Source organism: Nelumbo lutea, chromosome 5 (genome assembly GCF_056320005.1).
Source record: "Nelumbo lutea isolate HS-2025 chromosome 5, American lotus-T2T, whole genome shotgun sequence".
NCBI lineage: Eukaryota > Viridiplantae > Streptophyta > Magnoliopsida > Proteales > Nelumbonaceae > Nelumbo > Nelumbo lutea.
The window spans coordinates 61,661,488-61,682,493 of record NC_142688.1 but is presented as its reverse complement, the minus strand read 5'-3'; the positions used below and the strand labels follow the sequence as shown (position 1 = coordinate 61,682,493).

At 38.0% G+C, this 21,006-nt stretch overlaps 1 protein-coding gene across 6 annotated transcripts in view; it reads left to right on the top strand.

The window, feature by feature from the left end:
- Positions 1–21,006, top strand: part of LOC148852689 (FAD/NAD(P)-binding oxidoreductase family protein) — a 141,533-nt gene that overhangs the window by 98,877 nt on the left and 21,650 nt on the right. Inside the window, exons 8-9 of one of the 6 annotated variants that reach the window (XR_016099658.1) lie at positions 15,493–15,729; positions 19,442–19,836. Coding sequence is in view for 5 of the 6 variants with exons in the window: in XM_088946919.1 (XP_088803045.1) it covers positions 15,493–15,729; positions 19,442–19,756 (552 nt within the window). In the remaining variant the exon portion in view is untranslated. Of the gene's footprint in view, positions 1–15,492; positions 15,730–16,857; positions 17,350–19,441; positions 20,085–21,006 lie in introns of those variants that run through there. The other 5 variants (XM_088946919.1, XM_088946922.1, XM_088946920.1 and 2 more) reach the window with 5 other exon arrangements.

Genomic DNA, 21,006 nt, shown 5'->3' with positions numbered 1-21,006 from the left:
CTATAATAAAGGTGTTTGGAAATGCAATGATTTGTACCTTTCCTCTTAACCTTTCTCAGAGCAATGGGTAGGTCAAGGTCTGAAAATGAGGATGCTAGTGGTGGGGATGTCGGATTTGCCGTCTCTTCAGTGATTGGAAGCACCTAAGACTCATTGGAGATGTGGGATCAACTTGTGTCTACCTTAGCCTTTTCTATTGGTACCACCTCTAGAGAAAAGGATGAGTGTTAAAAACTAGAGGACTAATAGGAGGAGGGGGAATAGCAGGAATGGAAGACCTTGAAGGAGAGGATCCCTCCATGGGAGTGGGGGTAAATGTGGAGGATTTGACCCAAGACTCAACTGGAACTGGAAAAGGAAGGGGTGAAGAAAATAACTCAAGTGACTCTCCCCCTCAAAAGGATGACTACAAAACAGTACTGCCTATGCAAAGGTGACATCCATGGAAACAAACAGGGTGCCACTAATGGGATCAAACTTTCTATGTGGAGGCATAACCAAGGAAGATGCACTTCTGAGCCTTGGGTTCAAACTTATATTTATTGGAAATGGGAATGTGGACATAGCATGTGCAACCAAAGACATGCAGAGGAATGGAGAAAACCTCAACACCAAGAAAAAGGACTCCAAAAGGAGACTTTAATCCCAAGACCAGGGAAGGTATACAGTTGATAAGATAAGTGGTTGTTAAAACTACACCACCCCAAAATTTCATAGGAACATGGATAGAAAAAAGAATACTCCTTGCAAATTCCACAATATGTTCTATTTTTCCTCTCTGCTATTCCATTTTGGTGTGGAAAAGTAGACGGCTAAGGGCTTCTCTCCCTATCTTAAATTATTCACACTATCCCACACTTCCTTTGTAGTTTCCATCCATAGGTAGTGCTAACTAGTATGTGTTTGCATAGAGTTCACTAACCAACCTACTACTATGTAGTCTTCTTGCATCCACCTTTCATAGGTAGGGTCATCCACCGCTGGTTTCTTCTTACTCCTAATAATGTAACTCATTTCCCTTTACTTCACACATGTATTTTAATTGACTAAGACCAAGCTAAATAATTGGTTCCATCCAACTTCACAATGGTCATTGCTCCTAATAGAGTCTCAACTAGCCTCCATGTCCAAACCTGAAATCTATGTGATATTTGGTTTCTCCTCCAGTTTGTTCCATTGAATGAACAGATGCAAATGAAAATCAAATTAGGGTTTTACTAAGATAGATTTGCTATTCCATGCAAATAACTACTCTTCAACCACCAAGAACTAGGGTTTCATAGGACCCGATAGGATGGGAAAAGGAGAGAAACTTCAACTGCTCCTACCAGAGGTTCCAGAACTCTGTCCAACCCAAACTTCCCTTTAATAGAAATAAAAGAGCTCCCCTTTGATCCCCAAGCACCAGCTTCAAAGTGTCTCTAGGACCTGTAATAAGATTTCTCTGGGTTTTGGAAAAAATCTCCAAGAACCTGCTTTGGGCTTCAACTAAGGATGAAAATCTCCACAAAAAATTCTCCAAAAACCTTCCTAATTGGGCTACATATTCTGCTGATTGATCACCCAATAAGTTCTCTATACACACTATGTATGGGCTAAGAAAGGAGAAAGATGTTGTAGGTGAGAAACTGCTCTGATACCAAGTTGTGAAACACAACTGCAATAATTCAGAAAATAAAGAGAAAGAGAAGAAAAGAAAGAAGAAAGAAAGGTTTCAGCAGAATTCTGTGGAAGAAGAAGAGAATGGAAGAGAGAAGAGAAGAGTCCGATCCTTTCTCTCTACCCCCCAAGATATCTTTGATTCATTTAATTCCAAACTGAGTACAATTCCTTGGAATCCCTTAATGGGGCAGCCGTCACTAAAGAGGCTCATAACTGAAAGAAATAATAAAACAAAACAAAACAAAAGAGGCTCATAACTGAAAGAACATAAACTTGAAACATAACTTAAAAGAAATAAAGACACTAAGGCCCATTCGACCCATTCTCACTACACAATTTCTTTTTATTTTCCTTCTTATTAGAGCTACATCAACTGGTTTCAGAGTTGTACAATTGATATTGGAGTGGGTTGAGTTGGAGCCTACAAGTTTATTGCTTTATTCTTTTCCTCTTTCCTAAAACATAGTGTTGCAGTCCCTAAAAATATGGCAAATGGTGTCCCACTTTTGGCAATGATTTCTTTATCAAAATAGGTCATCCCATATATTATTGGAATGCTCTTTGAATCTATTTTCAAGTGCAACAAATGGCTGACTAATAGGAGTTTCTAGAAAACGTTAAAAGTTAAAAAGAACAGTCGATGAAGCTTCCTACACATCCTAAGTCTTCAATAAGTGAGGAAAAAATGACTAAGGGTCAAGTTGAAAATCAACATAAGACTCTTCTATTACCAATAATGAATTTCAAAGTGATAGAGACAACACTTATCAAATAGAAAGTTTCGGCTGCACCTTTGTGTAGGTGTATGATGACCCTTTTGGAGACCATTTTTTCATAGTTTTAAATGGGTATTGAAGAAAAAACTAGCTAACTTGAAGCACAAGAAACATGTTTCAATAGCTAGGAGACATAATGAAGAAATTTCAATCCATGTTAAAGATTTATACCATCAATTGCCTATCAAAGGATCAAGAACAAAGAAAAGTAGCAAAGTAAATCATTCTTTTAGAGTTATGAGTTCTTTTCAAGAGGGAGAGATTAGTGCAGTTTAAAATTGTGCTCTAATAAGTAGAAAATCATTTTCAAATAATAAGACAAGTGGACCTTACATTTAAATGCATTAATGGGCTTTGAACAACTAGTCTGGTTAGTGGGTTTCTAATGGCTAGTCATTAGTGAACTTCTAATAGCTAGCTTTTCATTAAAAGCTTCAACAGATAGTTTCACATTAAATTCTCTAATGATTTGTTTTTCTCTATATAAAGCTTTGTAATTGTAAGCATTGAGTATCCATGTTCTTACCTTTGTTTTGAAAATCCTAAAGCTATATTTTCAGAGTGAAGAGAGCCTCTCTTGGGTGAGTGAGTCCCCAACTTGTTTGCCTTCTTGTTATCCCTCCTCATATTAATAAAGTTCCATTGTCCATTTTGTTTCTTTCTTCTCTCTAATTTCTCTTTGAGCAATTTTTTTTCATTTTCTTCTTATTTGTTCTACATCAACTGGTTTCAAAGTTGCATCAATTGGTATCAGAAGAAAGATCTTTATATGGTGTTCATTGATCTAGAAAAGATATGATAAGAGTTCCTATAGAGATAATATGGTGGGTCTTGGAAAATCTTGACAGTAAGGCCAACTAGAAATAAAAGAGAGAAGGGAAGAGAAGAAGAGAAGAAGAGAGATTGTCAACCATGGAATAGTTCTAGTGGCGCCAGATTCTATTAATATTTATAGGGCGTCTAAAATAAAAGGTAAAAAGACCCTTGTGCCCCTGTTGTAAATGAAGTACAATAGCAGAAAATAAAAAAGACTTTAAACCAACCAAATGGACCCTAACAAGATAGAAAATAATAAACAATGAATAAAATAAACTATTTCAACACTCCCCCACAAGTTGGAGCATAGATGTCAATCATGCCCAACTTGTCACACAAATCATTATGCCGCATTGGATCTAGCCACATGATTTCAGCAACTCCATGAGACATAGCTCTGTATTCTGCTTCAGCACCGGATCTAGCCACCACACTTTGCTTTCTTACTTCTCCAGGTGGCCAAATTTCCTCCTACAAAGGTACAATACCCACTGGTAGACTTTCGGTCATCGATTGCCCGTGCCTAATCAGTATATACTTCCACCTTTAAATGTCCATGTTTCTGGAACAGCAAACCAACTCCTGGAAACTTCTTGAGGTATCTAAGAATCCTCTTGGTAGCTTCAAAGTGAGTTGTCCTAGGGTTGTGCATGAACTAAGGACACCCACTGCATAAGCAATATCAGACCTGGTGATAGACAAATATAAGAGTCTCCCTACAAGTCTCTGAAACTTCTTCACATCTTTCAAGAACTCCCCAATTGTCTCCCAGCTGATGGTTAGGTTCAATTGGTGCGTCAATTGGTTTCACCCCTAGCTTGCCCGTATCTTCTAGTAGATCTAGTACATATTTTCGTTGGGAAATAAAAATTCCCTTTTAAAAGCATGCAACTTCAATTCCAAGGAAATAACGTAAGGGTCTTAGATATTTCACTTCAAATAGAGTGGCTAAGAATTTCTTCAGTTTCTGTATTTCAGTCTCCCAATCTCCTATGATCACTGTGTCATCCACATACACAATTAAAGTTGCAATTTTCCCTTCACCTTTCTTCATAAACAATGTGTGGTCTGATTGGCATTGTTTGAACCCCATCTGGTGAACTGTTAAGTGGAACTTACTAAACCTAGCCCAAGGTGATTGCTTCAACCCATATAAAGATTTTTTTTAACCTACACACCTTCTGGTCACTGCCTTTGGCACAAAAACCTGGAGGTTGAGTCATGTACACTTCCTCGTCTAAGTCACCATTCAAGAAAACATTCTTAATGTCCAATTGGTGAAGTTCCCAGTCAAGATTTACTGCCAATGAGAGAAGAATCCTAATAGAGTTCATCTTGGCTACTGGAGCAAATGTCTCTGCATAGTCTACTCCATATACCTGTGTAAAACCTTTTACCACCAATCTGGCCTTGTACCTTTCAATAATTCCATCAGCCTTATGCTTCACTATGAACACCCACTTGCGTCCCACTGGTTCCTTTCCCTTCAGGAAGATCCACCAACTCCCAAGTGCCATTTTTGTGCAATGCATCAATTTCTTCCTTCATTGCATCTGGAGGTAATTGAGTCTAAGCCTAGGTGTGTTTATCCTCAACCCTACTCTCTCCTTGAGGAGAAACCAAGAAGAAAGGCTTACTCTCAAAGAAGGATACATCTATGGAGACATGGTACTTGCGTGAGGTGGGATCATAGCAACAATAACCCTTTTGAGATAAAGGGTAACCAAGGAAAACACAAGGAATAGCATGAGGATCAAGTTTACCCCGAGTAGGGGCCTTGTTATGAACAAAACAACGACACCCAAAACACGCATTGGAATGGGGGACAACGAAGCTATAGGAAACAAAAGTTGGTGTGGGGCCTTATACTCTAGTAACCGAGATGGCATACGGTTGATGATGTATGTAGCACACAGAACAACATCCATTCAAAAGCGTTTTGGAACATTCATATGGAGTAATAAACCATGAGCTACTTCGAAAAGGTGACGGTTTTCCTTTTAGCAACACCATTTTGCTGGGGTGTCCTAGCCCAAGAGCATTGATGAAATGATCCACATGAAGCAAAGAACTCCGTGAGATCACTATGAAAGTACTCTTTTCCATTGTCCGACTGGAAAATATGAATTTCAGTTTGGAATTGAGTGAAAACCATGCATTGAAAGTCTTTCACAATTTTTGGCACTTCATCTCTAGATCGCATAGGGTAAACCCAAGTATATCTATAGTAGTCATCAATCAAAGTAATTGTAGAGAAGATGGGCCGAATGGCCCATAGACTGTCATTTCATGTTATGTTATGTTTCTCTCTGTTGTGGGCCTTATTCTGGGCCCATACTCTGTAATATTCTATTTTTTGTATTTTCCTGCTCACTCAAGGGCCTCTCTGTAATTTGTCAAAGATTAACTTATTAATAAGATGTTTAGAGTGTTAGAGAGAGGTTATGTTCGAACCTCTTACTCTCTAACACTCATTGCCTCCAGCTCTCTCTTCTCTTCCTCTCTTGTTTGTTCATTTTCTGGTTTGCATCTAATCTCAAACAGTTCCATACATCAAGTGGGCTGTTTCTCAACTTGGTATCAGAGCGGGCCATTGCTTGGCGTGTCCCTCATGTGGTTCTAGTTCAGCCAACTACATGAGGAGGTTCTAGGGCTGAAAGTTTACAGTCATCCGCCTGGTTCTTGGAGGTCATTGGAGGGTGCCCAAGTTTCTATACACTTGGAGAAGGGTTCGGTGACCAGGAAGAATCAGAGAGCAAGTTGTTTGGCCTGATTTGAAATCAGAGAAAAGGACTTTCGAAGTTATCTCAGAGAACAAGTGTTCGGCCTGGTTTATAGTTCAAACCAGAGACTCTCTTGCTGTAAGTCTTTTCTCAGTCCTTTGCTGAGTTATTTTTTGTTGTTTGGGAGGACTATTAAAGCATTCAAAGCCCACATACATTCGGCCCACTGTTGCTGGACTGTTTTTCTGGGTTGTTTTGGAAGTGCTATTCGGCTGATTATTGGACTGCCGATCTGCTGAAATTGATCTAAAACTAAGTGGCACTAGTCTCATCTTCATCCCAGCCTCTTCTTGGACCTATACTGAACACCTTGAAGTGGTTTCTTCTAGTTAACAGTAGGCTGTTAACTACTGCACACTGAGTGTTCGACGAAAGGTCTCTTAAGGACTGTGGCCCTATTTTCTTCTCTTTGGGACAACGGCTGTTGAGAACCTGAAATACCTTGTGATTAGAGGTTTGTTGGGTGTCCTTTAAAGGGTGAAACAGTAAAGAAAAAACTACCACCGTACTGGACTGTCACAGTTATCAAGTCTGAACTGATTCTGTGAGCTAGTTGTTGTTGCCTATTCAGCTCAAACTAAACTCATCAAGACCCCAGTACCTTGAGAAACCTATTAAAAATCCTAATTGGAGCCTTTACATCATGGATTTCTCAAGCCTTTAAAACAAGAATGCTGCTGAATATGGACAGATTTTGGGAACCCCAACTGATTCTATGCTGGCTGTAACTACAGTTAAGCTTGATGGGACCAACTACTTGGCTTGGTCACAATCAGTGAAAATCCACATTTGTAGCAAAGGAAAATGGGGTTTTATTTCTGGAAGCAAGAAAGCTCCTCCAGAGGATGATCCATCTTATGAGAGATGGGTACAAGAAAACTACACAGTGATTGGGTGGCTCGTGAACTCAATGCAGCCACAGATTAGTCAGCATTATCTGTGGATGAACTCGGCTAAAGAAATCTGGGATAGTGTTGCAGAAACTTACTCCCAGAAGTTGAATGTTGCCAGAGCTTACAAACTGAGAAGTGATGTGAAGAATTTAAGACAGGGGGAGAAGTCACTTGCAGCATACTTCTCAGCCCTAAAATCTATATGGCAAGAGATTGATATGATAGAGGCCGTGACATGGGATACCCCTAAGGATGCTGAAACATAAAGGAAATTGGTTGAAAGGAATAGGGTCTTTGAGTTCTTGACAGGGCTGAATTCTGAATATGACATTACAAAGCAAAACATCTTGTCCAAGGAAGATGTTTCATTGTCTCAAGCATATGCTTTGGTCAGCAGTGAAGAAAGCAGGAGGCAAGTGCAGGTTCAAGGGGTCAGTATCAATGATCATTTTGCAAATATGGGAATCAAACCCAAAGGGGTTACAGGAGCCCCCAGTGGCACAGGAAAGAAGGAGGTGGTGTGTGAATATTGCAAGAAGCCGAAACACACTAAGGACAAGTGCTGGAAATAGCATCCCAGTCTTGTCCCTATTCGATTCCAGAAGAAGAATGACAGTAGAAAGACAGGAAGTGCACATACAGCCACAAGTAAAGATACAGAGTTTGAGTCTGCAAGTGCACAATTGGAAGCCATGAAAGCTGATTATGAGAAGTTTGGAAGGATGATCAGCCAGCTTGAAGGGGTAACTTCATCATCCAACCCTTCTGGAAGTCCAGCCACCTTTGCATTTGCTCACTCAGGTATAAGGGCTTCTGCTAACCATGCATCTACCTCAGGTAATCCCAAGACCCCTTGGATCATTGACTCAGGTGCTTCTGATCACATGACCAACCTTTCCACTTTGTTTGTGTCATATGATTTGCTTCCTGGTCGTGACAAAATCACCTTAGCTGATGGTTCTCTTGCCCCCATTTCTGGCAAGGGAACTGTCAAGCCTACAGGCTCTTTACTTTTATCTTCCACTCTTCATGTACCTAAATTAAATACCAACTTGTTATCTGTAAGTAGCTTGACCAAGTCATTGAATTGTTGTGTAACCTTTTTCCCTTCTCACTGTGTGTTTCAGGACCTGAAGTCTCGGAAGGTGATTGGGAGTGGCCATGAAGCGAATGGAATATACTTGCTCGACACCCCTGGCCAATGCTTTGATCATCCCAAGAATGTTGCTTTTGGTTCTACTTCTTCAGAGCCAGTCAGTCAAATTATGTTGAGTCATTGTCGGTTGGGTCATTTACCTTTTTCTGCTTTAAGTCATTTGCTTCCCAAACTGTTTAAGGGAGTTAGTGTGTCCAGTCTCAATTGTGAGTCATGTCAGTTGTCAAAGCATTGTCGAAAAAATTACCCTGTGAGCAATAAAAGGTCCTCTTTTCTTTTTCATATTGTACACTCTGATGTGTGGGGGCCTTACCACTTATCCTCTATGGGGGGCTACAAATACTTTATCCTGTTCATTGATGACTTTTCTAGATTCACTTGGATATACTTAATGAAATCCCGAGACGAAATCCCGAGACTTGTGAGGCAATTTCATGAGCTTGTTTTGACTCAATTTGGTACCAGAATTAAGGTTTTCAGATCTGACAATGCAAAAGAGTATTTTGAGAAGAGCTTATCCTTGTATCTCTCTGACATGGGGGTTATTCACCAAAGCTCCTGTGTTAGAACCCCTGAACAAAATGGAGTTGCTGAGAGAAAAAATAGACATATTGTTGAAGTTGCAAGGAGCCTTTTATTTGCCTCACATGTTCCCACAAGATTTTGGGGTGATGCTGTACTTACTGCTACCTATCTCATAAACCGTATGCCATCCAGGGTTTTAGGGTTTAAATCCCCCTTCAGTCTTCTTCATCCAGATAAGGATCTCTTCCCAATTCCTCTTCGTGTGTTTGGTTGTACCTGTTATGTTCACATTCCAAGTGTGCAGAGACACAAGTTTGAACCAAAAGCCCACAAATGCATATTCCTCGGTTACTCCCCCACACAAAAGGGTTATTGTTGTTTTGATCCAAAGACTGGCACCAGACATGTCTCTATGGATGTTACCTTTGATGAACTTTCTCCTTTTTATGGTTCCTCTCAGGAAGGACATTGTCAACAGGGGGAGAGTCTGACACAAGTTTTTGCTCTTCCCCTTCCTGTCCCAGTTCAGTCTCTTGACAAATCTGTATCCTCACAAAATGAATCAAAGGAGGATCAGCCACTTCATTCCTCTTGTCCTAGTGCTCCTATTTCTTTACCTCCTCGTCCTACCCATAATCCCAAAGTGTATCAAAGGCAGAGATCCAGGAATGAGCAAGTGGTTTCCCTTACAACAGATGAGGCTCATACCCTCCCAATCACAGATGAGGTAACAGGTATTGCTTCAGCTCCCTTGGAATCCCCCTTCCCAGATCTTGATGTCCCCATTGTTGTTAGGAAAGGAAAGCGGAAGTGTACTGCACACTACATTTCCAAACACCTTTCTTATGACTTACTTTCCCCTTCATATTGTGCCTACCTCTCTTCAGTTGCTTCTAACCCCATTCCTAGGTCTGTATCAGAAGCTCTTGGGATTCCAGAATGGAGAGATGCCATGCAGGCTGAAATGGATGCTCTACATGAAAATGGTACTTGGGAGGTGGTGGATTTGCTTGAAGGGAAGGATCCAGTTGGATGCAAGTGGGTTTTTACCATTAAATACAGGGCAGATGGGACTATTGAGAGGTACAAGGCCAGACTTGTTGCAAAGGGCTACACACAGACATATGGGATTGACTATCTGGAGACTTTTGCCCCTGTTGCTAAGATGACATCTGTGAGGGTTCTTTTATCTCTGGCAGCTCACTTTGATTGGCCTCTCTATCAGTTAGATGTAAAGAATGCATTTCTGAATGGTGACTTACGTGAGGAGGTCTACATGTGTCTTCCTCCAGGAATGTATGGGAAAGATATGCACGGAAAGGTATGTAAACTGAAGAAATCTCTTTATGGCCTCAAACAATCTCCTAGAGCCTGGTTTGAGAGATTTAGAGCTGCACTTGTTAAATTCGGCTATGTTCAGACACAGTCAGATCATACTCTTTTTGTGAAGAAAAGTGGGTCTCTAGCAGTGTATCTCATTGTGTATGTTGATGACATTATAGTGACTGGTGATGATGCCTCTGGCATTCTGGGCCTTAAGTCTTTCCTCTGTACAGAATTTGAGATTAAGGATCTGGGGGAGTTGAGATATTTCCTTGGCATAGAAGTTGCCAGATCCAGGGATGGGATTCTTATTTCCCAGAGGAAATATGTCCTTGATTTGTTGTCTGAAACTGGAAAATTGGGTGCAAGACCAGCTGCAACTCCTATTGATATGAGTCACAAACTTTCAGCTTCGGATGGAACTTTGTTGGAAGACAAAGGGGTCTTTCAGAGACTTCTTGGGAAGCTTTTGTACCTGTGCATGACTAGGCTAGATATCGCGTATACTGTCAGTTGCATTAGCCAGTTCATGCATGCTCCTAGAGATACCCATATGGCAGCAGCAGAACGGATTTTGTGCTATCTGAAAGGCTCTCCAGGAAAAGGAATTCTATTTGCCAAACATGGTCATCTGAAACTTGAAGCCTATACTGATGCTAATTGGGCTGGAAATATTGATGATAGAAGATCTACTTCAGGGTATTGCAGTCTGGTGGCTGGTAATGTTGTCTCTTGGAGGAGTAAGAAACAAACAGTTGTGGCTCGATCCTCCGCAGAAGCAGAATATAGAGCCATGGCACATGGAGTCTCGGAATTATTGTGGCTAAGGTCCTTAATGGAAGAACTTGGGGTAGATCATGACAAACCCATGATGTTGTACTGTGATAATCAGGCTGCCATCAACATTGCTCACAACCCGGTACAACATGATAGAACCAAACATATTGAGGTTGATAGACACTTTATTCGTGAAAGAGTCTCCTCCGGTGAAGTGTGTCTTCCATTCATTACTTCTGAAGGACAACTGGCAGATTTTCTCACCAAGGGCATTTCCAAGGCAAGGCTTCAACATGACACTGGCAAGCTGGGCATGATTAACATCTATGCTTAGCTTGAGGGGGAGTGTAGAGAAGATGGGCCGAATGGCCCATAGACTGTCATTTCATGTTATGTTATGTTTCTCTCTGTTGTGGGCCTTATTCTGGGCCCATACTCTATAATATTCTGTTTTTTGTATTTTCCTGCTCTCTCAAGGGCCTCTCTGTAATTTGTCAAAGATTAACTTATTAATAAGATGTTTAGAGTGTTAGAGAGAGGTTATGTTCGAACCTCTTACTCTCTAACACTCATTGCCGCCAGCTCTCTCTTCTCTTCCTCTCTTGTTTGTTCATTTTCTGGTTTGCATCTAATCTCAAATAGTTCCATACATCAAGTGGGCTGTTTTTCAACTGTAATGAAGTACTTATGTCCAACCTTAGTAGGTAGAGTAATAGGGTCCCAAACATCAGAATAGACAATATGAAACAGAAATTCAGATCTTTTATTTCTTAAAGAAAAGGAACTTCTACAATGTTTGCTCAATTGACATGTTTGACACTACAACTTACTAACTGACAAAGACTTAAATACTTTTGAAAACATAACTTTTAATGACTCAAAAGAAAGATGACCAAGACGACTGTAAGTAGGCTTGGCTCTCACTAGACAAACTCAAGGACTCTGTAGCCACAAGACCAACTTTATTGCCCAACACGTAGAGACTATCCACCATGCTTCCTCTACCAATTGTCTTCCCTGTGGCCAAATCCTGAAACACACATGAAGACGGGAAGAAAGTATCTGAATAGTTGAAGGAGTGAGTAATACTGCTAATGGGGAGAAAATTTATAGGCAATTTAGGAACATGCAACACATTAGAGAGGGTAAGGACAAGTGGGAGAGATATGGTTCCTTGGTTGGCTATGGTGGAAAATGAACAATCAGCCTGTCTCATCTTATCTCTCCCAAAGAGGAGGTTATATGCCTAAAATAAATTTGACTTACCAATTGTGTGGTTTGAGGCTCCAGAGTCAATTATCCAAGGGGAACCAGATGTATGAGATGACACATGGAAAGCAGTGGCAATGTTACCTGATGTAGACGCAAAGGAGGTAGAAGGAGTAGGACCAAAATCCATCTGGGGATGAGTCCTACCATATAACTCCAAATGGTCACGAAAGGAGTTGATAATCTCTTCCTTAGGGTCAAAACTAAGGTGCCTTTATTGAGTTACCATGGGCCTAGTCTCTTGAGATGCCATATTAGTTGAGCTATATTTTTTCTGATTCTGCTGGATTAGTTTCTTACCCTAATTAGTTGTTGACTTCTTACCCAATTCATGTGCCCATTTAGGTTTCCTATGGAGGTCCCAACATGTATCTCTGGTGCCTCTTGTCTTCTGACAGCGAGTGCACCAAAGTTTACTCTTGTCATCCACTCTCTTCTGAGAATCACCCTTCTTAAAGGAGCCTCCGACATTAGAATTTATACTTCCTTGGATAGCTAGGGAAACCGACTCCCCCTCTGCACAATTCATCACACTTATTCTACTCTCTTCTGACTGGACTAAGGCATAAACCTCCTGAACTGATGGCAAGTCTTTACTTCACAAGATTTGTACTCTAATGGACTCATATGAAGGGTTCAACCCCAAAAGAAAAGCAAATACCTGTTGCTGAGAGACAAGTGACTTGTATGCCTTTGCATCTTCATCACATTTCCAATTCACATTTTGATAGTGATCAGGTTCTTTCCAGATTGATGCCAGATCTGAGTAGTACATTGAGAGACTCCTCTCCCCCTGCTTGCAAGTGGAGGGTTCAGCTTGCAGTTGGTGTATCTTGGCATAATGCCTTTGTTCTAAATAAGTAGATTTTGCTTGTTCCCATATTTCACAAGCTGTTTCAGTCCACATGAATGTCTTTCTTACTTGTGGCAACATGGAAACCAAGAGCCATGACATCACCATACTATTTTCTTGGTTCCACTATCATATTCAGAACTTCCATTCTACGATTCCTTCACTTTCCCATTAATATATCCTATTTTCCCCCTAGCAGTGATGTAGATTTTTATTCCCCTAGACCATTCAAGGTAGTTTAGTCCATCGAAGGGAATTACAGCCATGGGAAAACTCATATCCATTCCCCCACTCACTCCATTTTGACTTTCTGAAACCCCCGAAGTAGCAGAATTCTCAGAGGACATGGTCAAAAAAGAATTTCAGTCTCAACACTCAACTTAGGATACCTCACACCAAAAAAAAACAAAAAAAAAAAAAAAACTTTTACTACACACAAGTAATCAGTCCATGCACACTTCAGTTTGAACTCAAACTAAGCACGAAACAGCACCAATTTCCAGAAAAAAAGGCAAGATCAGACTGATTTCAGACCTGTACGAGTTAACAGTCCCAACCTACCAACCTTCCAGAATGTCTAAGAACATTAACCATCAGGAGAGATCGTTAAACACTTGTAATCATACCAAAAACTGGAGATAACAGATCATCTGTGACCCACAGTCACCTTTTCACAGGTACAGGATCACATGATCCAAGAAAAAAGAGGTATAAACCTCACAAAGGTCTGACAACATTCAGCAGCCCAGATTCACTTGATTTTTCTCTTGGTACACGACCAAGAAAGGTAAAAGAGAAAAAAAGGACTGTACCACTCGTATATCAGTTTTGTCCAGCCCAGATTCAGTTCTCTATTCTGCCCAAATTCAGAAAGTCAAAATAGAAAGAAAACTTGTTCGATCTGCTCTCACAATCAATAATCCCGCTCTGATACCATCTTGACAGTAAAGCCGACTAGAAATATGAGAGAGAAGGGAAGAGAAGAAGAAGAGAGAAGGTAGAAGAGAAGAAGAGAGATTGACGACCATGGAATAGTTCTAGCGGCGCCAGATTCTATTAATATTTATAGGGCGTCTAAAATAAAAGGGAAAAAGACTCTTGTGCCCCTGCTGTAAATAAAGTACAATAACAGAAAATAAAAAAGACTTTAAACCGACCAAATGGACCCTAACAAAAAAAATAATAAACATGAAAAAATAAAATAAACTATTTCAACAAAAAAGAAAAGGGTTCAAAATAGGTATGAGGGGGCAACAACCAATATTAGAACACCAGTAGAAGAGACTTCAGATTTAGAGTTACTATGGGTCTTCACCAAGGTTCAGCACTTAGCCCTTGTCTATTTGCACTGATCATAGATGAATTGACTAAACATATTTAGGGGGAAGTTCAATGGTGCTTGTCATTTGTGGATGACATTGTTTTACTTGATGAAACTAATGAAGGATTAAATGCAAAATTAAGCTTATGGACAAATGCCTTAGAAACAAGAAGTTTTAAAACAGTTGTAAGGCCAAAGAATTAGAGCAAGATGGGCAAAATGGAGGGGTGCATCTTGACTTTTATGTGATAGCAAAATATCACCTAGATTAAAAGGAAAATTCTATAAAACAGTTGTAAGGCCAGTTATGTTGTATGGAGCAGAGTGTTGGGCAGTCAAGAAATAACATGTCCAGAAAATGAATGGAAAAATTGCGAATGTTAAGATGGATGAGTGGAAAACTAGAAAGGATATCCGTAGGAACCTAGGAGTATCTCCAATAGGTAATAAAATGAGAGAGAGTAGACTAAGATGGTTGGTCATGTGCATAGAAGACCACCAACTATGCTAGTTAGAAAAAGTGATTTGTTACACATTGAAAGGGCTAGAAGAGCTTGGGGTAGACCAAAAGGGACATGGGTAGAAGTAGTAAGAAATGATTTAAGCACTAATAATTTAACAATGGGTATGGCTTTAAATAGAACGAATTGGTGAAACAGGATTCATGTAGCCGATCCCATATAGTTGGGATAAGGCATCGATGATGATGATTATTGACTGATATCAAAGCGGCTTGAGTTGGAGCCTGTAATTCTATTGCTTTATTCTCTTTCTTTTTCCTAAAATAAAGTGTTACAGTCCAGAAAAATAGAGCAAATGGCATCCCAATTTTGGCAATGGTTTCTTCATCAAAATAGATCATGCCATATATCATTAGACTTCTTGAGCTTGCATGAATTATTGAATCTCTCAAACTAGGCATGAGGTGACTGTTTGAGATCATAAATGGACTTCTTGAGCCTGCATACTTTGTTTTCTTCATCTTGATCCTAGGCAATAAATAGTCTTTTATGTCATCCTCCTGTTTTCTCATTCACTAATTTTGCACTTTAAACAGGTTTTATTATTACTTAAGATGGGTATGTAGAATATCTAAACTATCACATTTTGGAACTGCATGCTTATGAATCATAGATGTTTTTGTTGCAATGAATCTTTGTCAATGCTGCAAACATTACAAATTGGGCTTTCCCATCACTGTTTCTAGGTTATAACCATTACCTTTACTATTTAGTTAACATTGTGATTACTCTTTATTGGAAAATAATTGGTTTCATATTAGCCATATTGGATATATTATTAATAACCTTTTCAAAATTTTTTATGTTATTTGATCAGGGTATCCCTGGAGACTTGGGAATCCATCACATTGTTGTAAATGATTGGAAAAGAGGAGTTGATGCTGATCAGAACGTTGTTTTGATCTCTGTACCTACTATGCTCAGTCCAGATTTGGCTCCTCTAGGGAAACATGTATTGCATGCCTATACACCAGGAACCGAACCATTTGGGTTATGGGAAGGCCTTGATCGCAGAAGCTCTGAATATAAAAGACTAAAAGCTGAACGCTCAGAGGTATTTGAATATCAGTATCACAGTCTTAGCACTATGTTATTCTTCTTTGGTCATATTTAGTTCCCTACAGCATGAAACATTGAATCAGAGTTCATGAAAAGAAAAATACTTCATAATATTTCTTACCATTATCATCTTAATTTTCCGCTTTTACCATATCGTAATCTAAATTCCAATAGATAGTGACTCCATTGTTTATCTTCTGTCTTCTCTCTCTCTCTCTCTCTCTCTCTCAGGTAATTCCCTAAACTGTCCCAATATACCCAAATATTTGGCCCTTGATGGATCTCACTGGTTAGCATATCAAAGATGGTTCAATCCAAAACCTAGTGCAGTATCATAATCAAGTTTAGGGTTAAGTGAAACCTTCTAGTTTTGCCCATCTATCTCCGAGGTCCAAGGAATAATTGAAAATTGGTCGGGGTTCAGTGTTTCTTCCAAACACCCTCTAGTTGAGCTTGGGATCTAACCATAGCAGCTGAGAAAAGCTACTCCACCAATTCAGCAACACATCAATGTCAACATTGTTAGGATAAACTCCCTAAGTCTATCCAATGACTGAGAACATTCTAAACTAACATGAGTTTCGTAATTGTCCAGTTTAAGTAATTCAAAAAAACACACCAATTTAAATATAAAATAATAATGTACTTTATTCATTTACCCATAAATGTTTGTATGCAATAATCTGATTGGAGCCAAGGGCATACACTGTCTTAACAATTCAGCCCAACAATTGTCATTAATTTGACTTGGGTTTCAGCCACCTTACGAGCCCAAGCCCAATGACCTAAACTAAGAAATGTCCATCAGGTTTCTAGAAAACTTTGCTGTTTTTTTTTAGATTTTCCAAATATCTTAGATAAATCAGCAAAATATCTCCAAAATTTCTCCAACTCTACATGGTGAAATGTTCATCGATATTAATATTACAAACTATACTACTGAATTTGAAATTAAACAACTTAGGTGAGTTTTAGTATTTCCTAATGATTGAGATAGCTCAATCCAACTACCTCAACCCAAGCATAGATTATTTCTTTTATAGGAAATGTGTTTTGACTTGTTCAATGATACTAGTAAATTGGTTGTTTGACTAGTTAATGTACTTTTTGATCCAAGCCATAGACTGTTTGCATCAGATGGCATGCTTCTCAAAGATAAGAGGAATGTTCAGCATCTGGTCAGAAGGTGATTTTTGCATGATATATCCTAACATAATCATATCTTATAAGTATTATTGGCTAGCATGTGAATGCTTTCAGGAACAGTCACTTGATTACTACAGAACAGATTTCATTGCTAATCAAGGCCTCATTATTGAGGCATTAACAAATTCTAATTGATCTGGTTCTGTAAATATTATGCTCTCCACTTCAAGGTATTGTTCTTTGATTGGCAGAAACTTAGTTTCTTGCAGAAGCAAGTAGTCTGTTGTGGCTCAGTCTAGTGTTGAGACTGAATAATGGGGAAATGACATATGTAGTGTTTGAGATGTTGTATCTATGTTCTATACTTGGTGGATTGGAGATCGAATATGATATGAAAACCAAAAATAATGTATTGTAATAATCAGGCAACTCTCTATACAATTCAGAACTCAATTCAGCATGATACACCTAAACATATAACAGGTGTTTCATTTTAATGAAAGTGATTTTTGGATGTGTCTTCCATTTAATGCTTTATAAGAATAGCTCTTTGATGTATTCACTAAAGGATTTGTTAAATCTAAACTTGACAATTATGTAATCAAGCCAGATGTGATTAATATTAATGCTCGGTTTGAGGGGCAGTGTTGAGAAGTTTAGATTCTTATAGAGGAGAAAATTGTTAATGATAGGTAGTCCTTACCTATCCATTTTCAGAATAATATATAAACATAAAGGGGCTGCTCACACATCCCACAACTGCTGCTTTCCTCCAGTCATTCTTTTATCTTCCTCTTCTTTCTGCACATTCAGCTAATTTCTTGAGACCAGAAAGAGAAAAATTGTTTATTTTATTAATTTGCACATTGGAGAATGGTCAGTATTCCTCCCAAGAAAGTCCGAAACCAACAACCCTTTCATGTGAGATAAATGCAACCTCTATCAAGATCAAAGATTTTTAGCATCTTATTGCTAAAGGGAGAATAAAGTGAGTTGTTTGGATTCTATAATGGTAACTATCAGAAGAGAATCAGAGAGAAATGAAGAAAGAAAGAATTTGAGGTAAGAATGGAAAAAGGGTTAGGAAGATGGAAGATGAAGAGACAGTGAAATAGGCATAGGTCTTTAGTGAGAATTCCTCATCTCATGTCAGAGTTAAGAGAGTAGTAGTTGTAGTTGCTGGAGTGTTTACACCAGAATTAGGATCAATGCATTGTTTTGTTGAATCCACCCTCATTATTTTACCAAGTGTTCTGCATTGTTTTTCATTTGAGGAAGACCATTTCATATGAAATATTTTAAAAGTGATTGGTAATTCTTGCATAGTTGATAACTATGCCTTAAAATTCGTGTGAAACTTTTATTTGACTAAAATATCATTGTTAATGAATTTGGTCCTTTACTAACTGTGAGGGCAGAAAATGTAATTTGAACTACTATTTTTCACTTCATTCAACTCTCTCTCTCTCTCTCTCTCTCTCTGAGGTATTAACTCTCATTCTCTTTCATTATATCCTATATATAAGGTATTTTTCTCATCAATAAATTCTATTAATTAGATCTATATCCAGTACTTTTGACAATACAAAACCCATGCTTCTTAAAACTGATCCAAAAAGGAAACAATTCTAATGCCTAGGAAGTAGGTATACAATTCAACCATCTAGGTTAAATGGGTCAACCCATGATGTCATAGTTACATTTTTATGAAATAGAAATAAAAACAAAAATTACAAAAAAAAATGTAAAAAAACTGAGCGCATCTCTAATATTTTATATTCATCATATTAATGAAAAACAAATGTGCTAAAAATAATTGTTTTTATTGATGATGAAAATGAAATAAAAAATTTAAAACTAATCCAAAAATGAAATTGTTTCCCTTTTGGTTGTAGATCAAACAATTCAGCTTTTTAGATCAGATATGTCAACCCTTGATGTCATTATTAAATAATAAAAAATTAAAAAGGTAAAATTATAAAATAATTACAAAAAGAGTACATAAATTTTGCAAAAAAACATTTGGGGACAATATATTCATCATATTAAACAAAAATAAGTGTTATAAATAAGAGTTATTATGATCACAGAAATGTATAAAAAAAAATTGTAGAAAAAGTTCAAACGCATTATTTCATCATTAGTCATGTTTATGCAGCTTTATACACACGCATAGACAATTTAATTTATTATTATAGCAATCAAACTAATAGGTTGGACCCACATAAATGTAAAATGTCCAAAATAAATTGAAAATACAGAGTTACATAAAAATCCAAAAAAAAAAAAAGCTCCATTTTTTACTCTGGCTGCCGCATCAATTTGTCTCTGGACAGTTTGACATGCAGAGCAGGATTGGTGTAGCTGATCAAAAAATATAGATTGGATAAGGCCTATTTGAGTTGATTTCAACAAAAAAAAGCGTACATATTTAAACTACTAATTGAAGAAATATTTAACTAGTAAAGTTTGTCTCTGAACAATATTACCCTTTAACAAAGTCTTGAACCTATTAAGATTTATGAAGTGAGGCATTTCTGTTGACTCTTTCATGATCTTAGGTAATGTGGAGAGCAGTGGAGCGTGCACTTGGTCCAGGCTTTCGCCGTGAGAAATGTGAGGTGAAGTTAGTAGGAACACCACTGACACATCAGAGGTTTCTTAGGAGGAATAGAGGTACATATGGGCCAGCTATACAAGCTGGCAAAGACAGTTTTCCTGGACAATCAACTCCAATCCCACAACTTTTCTGTTGTGGGGATTCTACTTTTCCAGGTATTGGAGTTCCTGCAGTTGCTGCTAGTGGTGCCATCGTTGCCAACTCACTGGTCTCTGTCTCTCAACACTCTCAGCTTCTCGATGCCATTGGAATTTAATTGAATTGGTCATACAAGGCCTCTGTCCCAATTTACTTCATTGATTGGTTTAATCATAGAGACCACAGATTGGTGTAATGGTATGGAATCTCGGGCAAACAAGTTCAAACGAGTTCTGTTTATTTGTATGTTGTTTTCATACTCATTTTTCTCAGGTAATAGTATTGCACGAATACCTTAAAAAACTGCAACTGACCAAACAATTGCATTTCTTTTTGTACAACTTTGTATCGTGTAATCCATGTCATGCATTAAACAGTCACAGAACACTGCTGTAGAAAAATATATGTCCACTGTTATTTTATCCCAACTAAATTGAATCCTAATTCTAGAAATATATGATGTCGGAAAGACATGATATCGAAAAATCTTTTATCACTGAACATCTCCGGTTAAATTTTGATGAAAACCGACCTGATTGATTACAATCTTTATGATGATGGTTGTTGGCTAAAGTTCACCATTATAGTGGTTTTGATGCTACCAAGGTTCAAAATATTGGAAATGCAAAGCATATTAGGAAGACAATTCTAAGATATGTATTGAGATATGTTTTGGATACGCATGGAAATGGACGAAAAATCAAGATATGCATGGATAGATTAAGAAATTTAGATAAATCCTAATATATATATATATATATATATTAATAACAATAAATATAAGTTTTAGATGAACATAAATAAGATTTAAAAATAAAAAAGCCATACTTTAATGGTTTACATACATTGTCAAACATCGGGACACAATTGGTATAGAAGGATTAAAATGTAATGTATATACCCTAATTATTAGAAAATCAATATGATTTGTTTCCACCAATAAAAGAAAATGAATATAATTTGTTTTAATACTGACTAGTATATAAATTTTAGGGTTTTGATTATGATGCTAGAAACACATGATGTCAGAAAAACTTATAACCAATTAACCGAGATCATAAAAGTGGGTAACTAATCAGGTGGGTTTTTATTAAAATTCATTGAGGGAAAGGGGTTGATTGGTCAATGTCTCTCCGGTATCATGTCTTTCTGACATTATACATTTTTCCTAAATTTCAATATTCGATTTTGACATTTATGATCATCACAACTTAGTGACTAGGGTTCAAATCTTCTTATCTTGTACTTGCAGTTCTATAGTTTGTTGAAGTGTTTAAAATTAGAATTGGCCTTAAATGTAGGAGTTAACATTAAATATAGGAGTTATTAGTAACAATGGGATTAGACAAATTTGAATTTGAAAATAAT